A 13325-nucleotide genomic window follows, 5' to 3' on the forward strand; every position below is an offset into this window, starting at 1 on the left:
TGAAAAGCCCTAAACGCTTCAGTCTGTCTTTGTCGTTTCTGGTAATCAGGTTTGAAACGTTCTGGTATATATGTATATTTTGGGCGTGGGGAAGGAGCAGAAGTTGTGTGCTTTGTTGCCATGTCCTGTTTGGAACCAGGCTCCTGCAGCTGCAGTAACTTACCTGAACCAAGTCAATGAATAACCTGGAAGGTCAAGGAGAAAGAATTTCTAACACATATAGTAGCCAAATGCGTTGAAGCAGAGAGAGGCTCTGGAGCTGCACACTGACATTTTGTTCTCAGTCTAAACTCTAACAGACCAGTTGGGGGGAGCAGCCCAGTTGCTGCGGCAGAGAAGATTCTGTTTAGCTAGTGCAGCCGTTTGTGTGACCCATTCTGGATTTGGGGTTAGCAGAGAGTCTGGGAACAAGGAATCCTTTCTTTACCTCTGGAGTGATCTTCTCAGCCTGCATCGTGATCTTGCATAGGTAAGACTGAGGCAAGGGGAAGGGTCATTTTGAGCATGCCTGCAAACTGATTTCAGGGGAATTGGGGATGGAGGAGATGGAGTGAGTGGAGAAGAGTACTCTGCTCACGCTCAAAGGCATTCTGGTATTTCTTCACACCTTCCAAAGTATTTGCCTGGATTAAGGCTGCTGAAGTGATGAGATGCTTTCTGTATGGAGAAACACTCAAGCATTTGGACCTCTTTAGCACAGAAAAAAATGTGAATTTTATTCTGCCCTTTTTGTGTTTTCAGAATTTGAAATTCATATTTTTAACATCCAGCCTCAGTAACTGAGACATTGCATTGCTATTGCTGTATTGATTTTAATTTCTTCTAATTCCTCTCCACTGTTTCAGTGCAAATTGTGAGCTTCTTGGGGCAGTGGCCTTCCCTCCCTCTCTCCCTCCCTCTCTCTCTTTGAGCTTGTGTTGCGTAAAGTGGCACTATATTAATAATTACTAGAAGACTACAGTTTAAAAAATGACTAGTTTAAGGCTGCATGCACAGACGACAACAAACATTGAAAATCCACTGGCTTGTATACTTCTTCCTTCCTTTTGCATGTTCTCAGAAATCAATTACTTTCCCATCCATAACAAACTATAGTTATCATTTCATCCTGTTCACAAAGAAGAGGTTTCTTCTCTGCACTCCAAACTGCCTTATAAGGCTCATTCCTACAATGAAACACAATGGTTTCTCATTATGTGTGAATTGCCCTCATTTTCAGTTCTCTCTGCCCTTTTTCTTAAGCTTCCTTGCTTCGGGCTTCTTTATTTATTTCACCCTTCCTTCAGCCACCTTGGCTTCTTACTGGAATGTCTTCTGATTCCTCAATGTATCCCCTGACTGAGATTTTAATCTTAGTCGACCAGACTGTCCCTTCTCTCTGAATGCTGCACTAATATCATTCTGACAGGTTTGTTCATGAGCCATTTGAGTGTTTGTGAACATTCTGTGCTACCCCATCACATTGCCTATTGCTGTCAGATCCTTCACCATCACAAGCAGAATACAATACAGATGAAATTAAGGAGCATCCATTAGGGTTTTTTGGGACTTTTCTGGAACAAAGGGCATTCAGCAGCCTGTGATGCATCCTGGGTTAGGGGCCTCTTCCCCATGGGCATAACCTATCTTCCTCCAGCTTCCTTTACAACTGCTAGGCACCAGGAGAGTTGTCTCTGTTTAAATGATACTAATTGTCTTTTATAGAAGTTTCTGGGCTTAATAGCCACATACTGAGGCAAAGAGGCTTGCTTGCCAGACAGTGCTTGTCCTCTTTCTTGCTTGCCTCAGGTCCAGTATTTAGGCTTCTTTCCTAGGACAGGATCACTCCCAGAGTATTTTAGCTGCAGCTTCATGCCACTGCACCCTTACTCCAGGGTTAGGCCCTGAGATAGCTATACTGCCACTCTGTGTACTAGAGCAGTCAGTGGTTGTTCCTTCCTACTGGCCAGGAATATCTTCATCCTTTCCCCAGGGATGTCTGGTCTTCCTAGGCTGTAAATACCATGGGCCTTGCTGGTTGCCCTTCTCTCAGGCTTTCTGCCAGTGCCAGCAAACTGGCCCTGCCTCTGCCTTTTAACCACTTCCTCCCTGCCATTCTGGCTTCTATACTATCTTACTTTGTCCTAGAACAGGTCTTTCCTTAGGCTTGCCAATTCCCAGGTAAAGGCTGGAGTTCTCCTGGAACTGATCTCCAGACTGCAAAGATCAGTTCCCTCGGAGTAAACAGTAGCTTCAGAGGATGGACTACGACGTCACATTTCTGCTGAGCTCCCTCTCCAAATTCTGCCCTTCATAGGCTCTGCCCCCAAATCTCCAGGGATTTCCCAACATGGAGTTGGAAACCCTAATCCTGTGCAGACTAGCGGTAGCCATTTCTTTTTACTCCTCCTTAGTTATGGGAGGGGAGATGAGGGCTGATTTAATTTTTCCTTCTTTGTCTAGGTGAACTGCCACTTCTTAGGGCTTCCTCCCTGCCCCAACTTGTATTGTTGTATGGTGGGATACAGCTCCACAGGAACCCTACAGATTTTGGGGTTAAGCTCTGAATATGCAGTTTTATTTTTGTCCCAAGAAACGTCTATCCCTACACAAGTGTGTGTGAGAGAGGCAAATAAACAAATATTTATGACCTTTGTATTTATCTGTTTATTTGCCAAGGGCAAAGTTCCTTCAATAAGTGTCTCTTTCGAGAACTTCATAAAGATGAAAACTTCTCTCTCTCTCTCTCTCTCTCTCTCTCTCTCTCTCTCTCTCTCCTTCTTTCCTCATGCTCTGTTTTTCCTGCAAGGTTTTCTCTGCTGGTTTAAAAGTCATTTCTATATATGCTTGAACTGCTCCCCTTTTTAACCAGCAATGCATTCCTAGTCCTAGCTGCTGTTAAATCACTCTCCCTGTTTTTGCCTTTGGGAGATGCTTTACAGAATGTTAGGGTGAGTGGCTAGCCTTGTGATTCTTGAGGGGTCCAGGTCATTCCCATTAGTTCCTCGGAATTAAGCCTCTGAGTGGGGGAACAGATGCATCTTATGTCTAGTACATGTACATATCAATGCATGTACATGAGCAGCAAGAAGCTGTGCAGTGTGTACTTTGCATACCCTGTAGCTGCTGCAATACTTGTTGAACTGTTAACAGCCCATTTTAGGACAACTGTGTTTTTTCCCTCCACTATGTCTACCAAAAAAATTACCCTCTTGACCAAAATCAGCAGAAGGCTGGCCACTAAGTGAATGGATAAGGCATATAGAAGATAGAACACAGACATTAGCAATGTTCATTAGGGGTTGGGTAGTGATCCTTGGTATCCCTCTTTTTATCTGCAGTGTGCTGGACCAGTCCAGCGGGTCAGTGCTCTTGGTCTGTTAAGCAGTTTGAGGAATGGATGAAAAGCTCCTGCTGGGCAAATAGGACTCCTGTGTGTCTCTGCTAGAAGGGATCTGGGCTCCTAGTCTCCATTTGCCTTTTGAAGGGCAACCATATTTGCATGTTGAGGCAGGATGTGACTGTCATCAAAGAGGGCAAAGTTCATTCCAAAACCAGGCTTGAACACCTGAAGCAGTTTCCCCCATTGAGATTTTTTTGGGGGGGGATTAATTGGACACCTTCTAGTAAAAGATGTTGGGCTCCTCCACAGATTCAGCAGAATGAGTGGTAGAATCCTAAGCGCTGTAGAACAGACAGGATCATAGGACAGCAGGAGTGGGAGGCTGTTTTCAAATGTGTTCTGCAAGTACCAAGCTGTAGCACTGGGGAGAAGAATTTTCTGTTCCAGACCCTACTTTGTTTTGCTGCTTTTCCACTTGAAGAGAGGGTTTCAAAGTTAGATTGAGTGGTTATTAAAAAAAATCTCCCACCTCAATTTTGATGTGGTAAATTCCAGCATCTTGGGAGTCCCCTCATTGTGCTCCTTGTGTGGGTCAAGTCTTGGACTCTTCTGTTTATATCCTCGAAAAGAGTAAACTTCAGTCCTTGAGCACCAGGTCCCTCAAGCGAGTTATGGGACCCTATAGAGCTGCCTTTTTTGAAGGGCCTGCTGCTGCTGCAAAGGTGTAGAATCAAAGATGCCCTGCCGCTCTCTGCACCCATGCTGAGAGGAGCAGCATGATGATGAGGCAAAGTCACTCTGAAGTAGAATTTCTCTGTAGCTTAGGCAAATTCAGAGGCTATGGTTCATCCTATTCCTGTTGTATGACTGTAGTGTCCTGTGCATGTTCACTGGAGGAGATTGGATTTATACCCCGCCCTTTACTACCCAAGGGAGTCTCAGAGCAGCTTACAAACTCCTTTCCCTTCCCCTCCCCACAACAGACACCCTGCGAGGTAGGTGGGGATGAGAGAGCTCTGACAGAAACTGCTCTTTTTCAATAACACCTCTGACAGAACTATGGCCTGCCCAAGGTCATCCAGCAGGTGCAAGTGGAGGAGTGGGGAATCAAACCCAGTCCTCCCAGATTAGAGTCCACTCACTTAACCACTACACCAGACTGGCTCTGGACTACCTGCTGCCACCTTGGGTGGGTATGGAAAGGTTAAAAACCACTGCACTGATGCACAATCTAATCCAGGGGTCCCCAACCTTTTGTGGCTGCAAGTACTTTTGGATTTTTGTGAGGGGATGGTAATGAGTGCCACCCTAAAATGGCTTCTGCAGGAAGCTGGCTGCCTTAGGAGGCAGAACCAAACAGAATACGTTCCTCCTCATGTCTTCTAGGACGAATGAAATCCTGAAGGGGTAATGGAACCACACACTGACTAAGTACAGCCTAGTTGCTTACCATTCCTCCTCATCCTCCAGTGGAAAACTCTTTTATTTGAATGAGGGAAGCCAATAACAAGCCCTGCCTTACAATTGCCCTGCACCCTTTCTGAAAAGCTCAGTGTGCACCAGGTGAAGTACTGGCAGGCACCATGGCACACATGTCACCCACAGGCATCATGTTGGGGAACCCTGATCTTGTCAACGCTGTGCATCTGCTGACGTAGATTGTATTATATGAAAGCTCAGGCTGTGCTATATAGACAGTTTGTATGCTCCCAATTTTATGTTGTACCTCCCTTCTGCATAGAATTGTTTTAGGGTTTGGTTGACTCCTTTAGTGTAAGCTGTAGCCTGTGTTGTATTTCACGCATGCCAGTTCCCATCCTGTGCAGACAGCTGTAGGGGCACCCTACTGTGAGGTAAGGCTCAGCAGCCCTCCTAGGGACCACTTCTGGTTCTTTTAAATGTTAAAAATTGCAGGGGGAAGGGAATCTGGGCTATGGTACAGAGAGAGTTAACTTTTTCTCCCTGCACCATATGTCCATATCCTCTGAGCTCTTTTTGACTTGTATCAGGAAACCTACAGGTAACTATATCTGTCAGCAAATAGTAGCTGGGCAGGGAGTGTATTGAGTACAGAATATTGCATGGAGGAAAAGGGTCCTCCAGTACCACAACCCTTATTTGGATTGTACACTGAACAGATCTTGCAGTTTCACACGAAACTCTGCTATTAAAGGCAGCAGGGTGCCAGGGAGACTGATCTGATGATGTGTGGGGAACAGATCATTGGGACATATGAAAATTCTCCTGAGGTAGCCTTGCTGAAATAAACTGGAGCTCTGCAAGATCATGGTTCATTGTGTCCCATGTTATTTAGTGAGGTGCAGATTTTTATGCCTTGGCTTAGTCCACCTGGTCATATGACTGTCCCACCATATGCCACCAGAAACAGTTGAGTCCTGTTCCTAGAGGATGCTGCAGCCAGCTGGCCCCGGGCTTGGTATTGGCTCATACATGGTGTTTCAAGGGTTTCCCCATAGCTACTGTGCATTCAGCGGAGACCTGAAATGATCTTTTGGCAGTGAGCTGAGGAGGGGGGAGGCTGCGATGTCGAGTTTTGAATTGGTTGTGACATATTATATGCACGGCCAAAGTTCTTGGAAGAAGCTGCCTTTCTCAATTTGCCCAGTGAGATGTCTGTGGGAAGCTAGCCACATGGGCTGCTTTACTTCAGTTGGTATCTCTTTTATTGGCTTGTGCAGACAGGAGCATCTCATGCAGCTAGACTGGAAGTGACAGAAGAGCTAGAACGGCGCATAATCCCTAAAACTGGGAACATCTGGAGGTGCTGTAGACATTTTGGGTCTTCTTCCTGCTTCAGTTTGCTCCTCCTCTGGCACTGAACTGCCTATTCCAGCATCCTTCGTTTTTTAAGGTGATGTAAAACCAAAGCATCATTCAGTCCCCTCCTCCCCCTTCATCTTGAGAGGAGGAGCAAAGCAGTTTGAACAGCCCAAGAACAGTTTTGAGCTTAGCCAGTTAACTTCCTGTGCTGTGAGTTGGAAGTGCGAAGCAGAGTCAGCCTGAAGGGTGTGTGTGTGTGTGGCACACATTCCCTCTCCCTTTTTTCTTTTGGTCCAAATAGAACTTCATTCATTCAGCTCTCTAGCTGCTCTTTTTATTCCTATTCCGTTTTGATTTTTTCAATTGCTTTTCATGCCCAAAACATCACCTAAGAATCAAGGCAGTGGGAGACCCAATCAGATCGATTGGGAAACAGTGGGGTTCAGCGTTGGATTATGTCTCGGATAGAATCGTTGACCAGATCTAGGATTGACCGTAACAAGGAGTTTGCTTTGAAGGTTAGTCATGTGAAGGGCCAAACTTCTGGAGAGGGGTGGGGTGTTTAACTGTGCCTTGTCTAGACTTTGTTTTGTGCATGAATATATGTGGGGAACCTTGAAAACTTTGACCATGTTTTGGCAAGAAGACCAAAGTCTCTGGGGTGCTTTTTACGCTACTTGGTTTATGTAGCATGGGTTTGGGGGCACATGTGTGGGGCAACCAACAGCTGTGCTTTGCAGTGTGGTTTTCTACCTTTTCCACAGAATGAAGAGCATCTGTGTGATTACCATGGTCCTGTGATTTTCTCTGGCTGCAGCATTAACGGCCAGAAGCAAGCAGGCTATTGGGAAAGTTTGTGTGTGTGCACATTCCGCACGTGTGTGGGGGGGTGGGAGGATCTGTTTGAGATTCAGAGGTTTGTCACCATTTTTTTTAAATTCTTTTCTTTAGAATTTGTTGGTTTTTTGCTTGAGCAGAGCAGTTGTTTTCAGTGTTTGAAAAGAGTCTGCTAGTTTGAGAGAGCAAGTTTTAAAATAGTCCGTATGAGATACAAACATGAGTCCACGGTTTCCTTTTAATTTGATTTGAATTTAATTTATAAATCTATGTAGGCTTTTGGGACTTCTGTAGTTCAACCCTGAACACATTTTACATGAAAATAATAGCCTAGTGGCTTTCACAGAGTTCCAAATACATCTTCTATCTTGCCTAGGATTGCAGCCAAAATCAGAATATAATGACCTGTTCTCGTGGCCCCTGTGCATTTTGGCAAACCGGTTTTTTTCCTCCTCCTGGCACTGAAAGAAACCTATCATTTTGCCTTTTTTAAAAAGTCATCCCCTCCCACACCCTATTTTTGATCTGAGATCTAGGCTTGCCAGATGTCCCTTTATGTTAAAGGGCTGCCCCTTATTCCCTAAACAATCAGTCTTCTGTAGATACATAAAAGGATATCTCGTATGTTAGTGTGCTTAGAACTCAGCCGCAACTATATGGAACAGACCCCAAAGCTCAAGTGTGTGTCCCTTTTATTTGAAATCTTCATACCCTAGGCTTTGGAGTACACCTCCTCTTGCTTGTTTTCTGTATCCTTCTATCATTTAAAATGATTATAGGGTGTTTTTTCTTTTTATTTTCAAGCAGTATTTCTGGCTTCTCTGCTCTGTCGCAATAAAGCAGAAGTGTCCCCAGGAACAAAAGTTAGACAATGCTTTCAAGATAAATTGAGTCAGCCTGTGTTTGGCCTTAACTTTTTTTTTTTCTTTGTGCCAATACAATAGTGCAAAGCCATTTTAACCTAAAAGACCCAGTTTTAAAAAGTGTGATTGTTTGCCCAAATGGCATAGCCCCAGTGCGTTTCCCTTCCCCACAAGAGCTGTAGCACGTGGCATTCGGCAAGGTCTCTGTGCTCAGCCTAAAACTTCCAGGGTTGAGATACTTAAGGTTTTAGAAGGATGCTTCTGAAATCTGGTTTCTGGGTAGTGCCAAAAAGCCAGCCTGAAGGGGCTGGCTTTGTCTTGGGAGTTGTGTGTATCTTTTCCCCAAAGGAAACCACTTTAAGGTTATTCGTTTTTTCTGGCTTAAATGTGTTTCTTTACATCTTCCATGTCAAACAAAATGTAATCAAGAGCAACTGAGTGTGGATGGGGGGGAGGAGTCTACCTCCCTAGAACAGAGCTATGCACTGTGTGGATTTTTTTAATGTAAAGACAAAAAAAACCCTTGGGGTAACCTTGTGAAATGAAACAGGAGAGGAAAGGGAACAGCCACTGTTTATAACTGCTTCCTCCCACTCTTAACCCCTTGTGTTAAGAGTGTCCGCCATATGGGGTGATTTGTAAGCACTTCTACATGATAGTGTGGTTTCTTTAATAAGTTTGTGTCTTGATTGTAAGTTGCGAAATAAAATATGGTCTAAAACTTCCATTCCCCTCCTAACAAGCATTCCCATTTAAAGCAAGAATCGGTGACAAATCAATATACTTTGAACTTCTTACCCACCAAAAGGCTTCATGCAGATGTCTTGGGGATTAAAACAGGACAAAATGGAATCCCATAGAACCACGGCCCCCAAAAGCTAAGTTAGTTGAAAAGGTGTAAATTAGGACCTGCGAACATTTTGTTAGTTCTTCTAACGTAGACTGCTAACATTCCCACTGTACAGGTGGAGGACTGAGAACCGGGGTGACTTGCTCAAGGCTAGAGAAGGCCTTGATGTGGGTGGGATTTGAACCCAGTCCTTCTAGATTAAGCTTGCAGCCCTAAACACCAGTACCAGAGAGTAAGTAAATTCTGTTGAAGTCACTGAGTAAACATGCTTAAGACTGTGTCTCTTGATGCTTGCACTTTGCCATGCCTCTATCTGGGGGCGGGGGGAGTTGTGCAGAGTCACATGGCAGATTTAGGTCGCACATTAGTAAAAGTTTCCAAACTGAAACAGAAATGCAACAGTGCAGTGGGGGAGTTTGCGAGAATCTTCCTTTCCCAGTGAGAAAGAGACTGGAGGAACATTTGCTAGGGATACTTTCGCCCAAAGTTTCTCTCTCTTTAGGAGCATGGTGATTGTTTTGATGCTATTACTGAGGTGTGTGTGAAGAAATAAGAGGGCAGATTCAGTTTTAGTTGCACCCTGTATTACTCAAGGCACAACCTGTTAATCCAGCCCTGAGACTTGAAATGATAGTGAAGAGAATGCTTCTGTCCATGTGCTGAGCACTGTCATGATCACAGCCAGCCCCCACCCTCCTATGTCAAGCGTGCACGTAAGAGATGATAATTTCCAAGCAGGTTTCAGCCCCCCCCCCTCTTGATTTAGACATTTTTAGCACTGTCCATCTCCCCGTCCTCCTCCTCTACAGGATCTTGTGAAGTAATAGCTGGCATCATAAAACGAGGCCTTAGTATCTCCAAAGCTCCAGACTTGTTTTTGTTGGATGGTGGGAGGCTCCCCAGGCCCCAGCTGGTGCTGTGAGAACAGAGAGTGAAAAGGGAGGGGGAGGAAGAGGGGGAAAGTCAGAGGTTTCCATCAGGCTGGTACAACGGAGGGGCCAGCCATGCCCTCTGCATTTGGCAGCTTTAGCAGGCAGCTCTGCCAACAGCCCTGAGACCCTCCCTGATGCCAAGCGTGGCAGCCGATTAGGCAGATGTTTCTGCGAAGGCTGGGTTTTTGAAAATGTGATGGAACAATTCCCACGGGAGAGAGATGAGCATTGTGCACATCTCTTTCAACAGTGGTACACAGCATCTGCCTTAACTTAAGGGGTAGCAGTAGGTTCAGTTCACAAGTCTGCATATGTTCCTGGGTCACCCACACTGTAATTGTATGAGTGTAAATCCACTGAAATGTGTGAATGTAACTCCACTGAAAAATGTGTTAGTTCAGTCCATCTAGTATTTGATCTGAGGCCTCTTTCTCACCCATGCAAGTGACCACTCTGAATGTTAGTCAGTGAGCAGTGAGCCTGCATATGTGATCTAGTCTACAAGCTTGAAAACGACCACAAGTTTGCTTAATCCAGTTTGCCAAGAGAATCCCTGTCTTGTGCTCAAGCAACCCTGTGAAAACCAATTCACACATTACAAAGTTATAAAGTCCTCCTGTCACAGACTGTTCAGGGAGTTCCATGCTTTTCACTTAATCCCCAGGCAAGTGTGAACCTAATTTAGATCAGGACCAAACAGAGAGAGCTTAATCCTCCTCTCTGTTTTCCTAACTTGGAATGGCCCGTGGGGGCTACTTTTTACCCTTTGGGGGAAACTTGAATGTAGTCCATCCATACTTGTAAGTTTCCCCAGAAGGGTAAATAGTGGCATCCAGGACCATTTAGGGTGCAGCTGGAAAGGGTTAAGCCCTTTCTCCCTGCATGCAGTGGTCTCAATCCAAATTGACACCCTGATTGCCTATAATTATGTTCCAAGCACCTAACTTCCAGAGCATGTCTGATTGATGGGGAGGGGGAAATGAGGACTTTTAAACACATGGATCGGCACTTATAAACCTCTCTGCTGTCATTACCAGCAGGAGAACTAAGGCTGCAAGGACTGGATGTAGACTGGAGTTCAGGTGTTACACATTTAGAAGAGTTTTTGCCATCCACCTCTAAAGGGAGATGCTGGTGCTGTTTTGTTTCTTTTATATCCCACCTTTCTTTTATGAAACTCAAGGGGGCATGCATCTGGTTCCCACAGGCACTGCATCTTTATTCATTGTTCCCGAGGACTGAGTCCCAGCATTGAAGATGGGCTCCGGACATGGACCATCATAAAAACAAAGCCTCGAGTCAGCCCGCACAGAATACCACAACCACAATATTGTTAGCCATGGTCTATAAATAGAGTATTGGTCTTAAGATGTAAATGGTTTCGAATGAAAAGTTGTACAGAAAGAAGGTCACACAAGATCTGTACTTTCACTGGTGGAGAAGAATGATCAAACATACGGGCCTAGGATAGGATTAAACAATTGGGAGGAGAGTCCCAATTGCTGAACTATTATTTAGGGTCATTGACATATTCCAAGACTGACATATTCCAAGATGGTTATGTACCCATTCAAGTTAAACTCAGGTCTGACTGTCTCTTGTCCCACTTTTGAGATGAGTTTTTACAGAAGATTCTGTCCCCCTTTCAGATGTGATAACTGGAATTCTAAGTGTTGTTGCTGTATCTGGAAAAAATTGACACCTCTCCTTTGTTTTTGCCACTGTGCTGTAAACCTTTGGCAGGAACATTAGGCACACTTTCATGTGCAGGGAACACCCAGATAATTGCATCATTGGAGGGGGCTCTCAGTTTGGTTGGGGACTCCCTACTTTGTAGAGTATTCAGCACTATGGATAATCCTGGTTCTAAAACTGGGCAGGGTACCATCCCATAGCCTATATTAAGCCTTGCCCACAGAGGCCTTTATGATTACTCTTCAGATACCCGGGAAAGGGAAGGGATGCAAGTCCCATTTTATCTCTCCTTTCCCTCCCACAATTCTTTTGAACTGCTCTGAGAATGAATGGCCTTTGGAAGACTGCCATCTCCTACTCCCCTCTCCCCAGTGCCCCTTCCTAGCTGACTCCCCCCCCCCAGCAGCTGCCGTGTCCTTTCGCCAGTAATAATCCACAGATTCATTGTGGTTTGGGGAACAGACCCTGCATGTTCTTATCATTGTTTTCTGTTCACGGAGATCAGAAGGAGACGGTGGCCCTGTGCACTTGTGCGTGGGGCGGGGGAGAGCAGGGGAAACGGGACAAGGGAGCTGCCCGTGTGCCATTTAATTCATGCGTCAAAGCTGCCAACAGCCGAATCGATCCAGCCGTCCTTTGTTCTCTTGGGATATCGCAGAAGAAGCTGACCTGTTTGGGCAGGGTAATATAAGTATATTTATTTATCTTTGTGTCAACTTCTTCTTGTCTTTTCCTAAAACTTGCCCTCCTCCCCTTCCTTTTGTACCAAAGACTGTTATTTCTTCTGTCATGCTGGCAACGGCTGTTGACTGAATGGAACTTCCATTCAGGGTCTGATCAGAGGTGCACAGAGCGTTAGGTTCAGTCTCTAGTGACGGCCAGCAGGAAGCCGCCCAGTGGGGCATGTGGAGACAGCCATCTCCTGTTGTTTGTTAACAGTCCTGGATATGTGTTCAGAAGGCAGGGGAAGTCAACCTTTTTTCCACCCTATGCATGATCACAGCATGGTGAGTGGGGGGGGGGGGGCTGACCTGCATTAAAGAGTTTGTGAGGAATGGGTCCTTCCTTACGACCTCCTGGTGTGTTTTTTTAATCAGAAATTCTTTTTATATCCTTCAGATGGGCAAAAAAAGAATTCAGAGCTTAATAGGAGCTTTGTGATTCTTCTCTCATGAATGCAAGCCTTAAAGAGGATTTTAAAAACCCACCTCTTTATAATAGAGTCAAACTTACAGTAGTAGCTGCATTTCCAGTAGTTTCAGCAGAAAAGCCTGTTGTAGGGTGCATGTTCGAGATTAAGTGGGGGGCAGTCTGAGTCATTTTGGTGCCCTAGATGAGAAATCCAAACATCAATCCCCATTACCTAACATGTGGCCACTACCATTGCAGTAAAACAGGATTTTGACTTGTGGTTTGCATCTGTCTTCCAATGGCATGGAAGATCTGCCTTTATGTCATGGTAGGGCTACCTCTTGAATTTTGAATCCTCCTATGGGGGGCTCCTCTTGTATTCCTAGGCAGCATGGTACAATGGTGGGTTTCTCTTCCTTCCTTCTCTCTTTCCCCATAATGTACATTTATGGTTGAAGCCAGGATTTAACACAGACATGGACAGGACATCAAGCAGCGATACTAACTTGAGGCGAACGAACTTTTTTTGTACAAAGGTGTGATCTTCTGTAGTGCTTATGTGAATGCGCTGTGAGGATTGTTTGTTCCCAGCTAGAAAGCTAGGCATCCTGCAGTGTTCCCCCCCCCATCAGAGGGCCTCTTAGGGAAAAGGTGATCAATGAAACCCACCCTCCCCCAAGGCTTCTCTTGAATGAAGCCAATTGTGTTCCTGGCGTTTTTAAATACCGCCCTTCCTCTTTCTGGCTTTTTCCTGTTTGACCAAGTTGATGGAGAGAGAAGGCACCTTGCATCAGAGAAGGGGGCTTTGTTCTCATACTGCCTTGAGCAGAGGCTGTGTGTTGGAGGACAGCCTGCCCAAGGCTAGTGGCAGAAGCTACAAAATCTTCTCCCTGTGTTGCAGTCCGTGGCTTCCA

General features: G+C 45.2%; 1 protein-coding gene across 1 annotated transcript in view; it reads left to right on the top strand.

Annotated features, from left to right (window-relative positions):
• Positions 1–6316: 6316 nt before the first annotated feature.
• ARHGEF2 (Rho/Rac guanine nucleotide exchange factor 2) overlaps positions 6317–13325 on the top strand; it is a 69940-nt gene continuing 62931 nt past the window's right edge. Inside the window, exon 1 of the mRNA XM_015410847.1 lies at positions 6317–6621. Within this exon, the coding sequence (XP_015266333.1) occupies positions 6559–6621 (63 nt within the window). The 5' untranslated portion in view covers positions 6317–6558. The remainder of the gene's footprint in view (positions 6622–13325) is intronic.

The sequence above is a fragment of the Gekko japonicus genome, unplaced genomic scaffold (assembly GCF_001447785.1).
Source record: "Gekko japonicus isolate JY-2015 unplaced genomic scaffold, Gekko_japonicus_V1.1 scaffold42, whole genome shotgun sequence".
In the NCBI taxonomy this organism is placed as follows: domain Eukaryota; kingdom Metazoa; phylum Chordata; class Lepidosauria; order Squamata; family Gekkonidae; genus Gekko; species Gekko japonicus.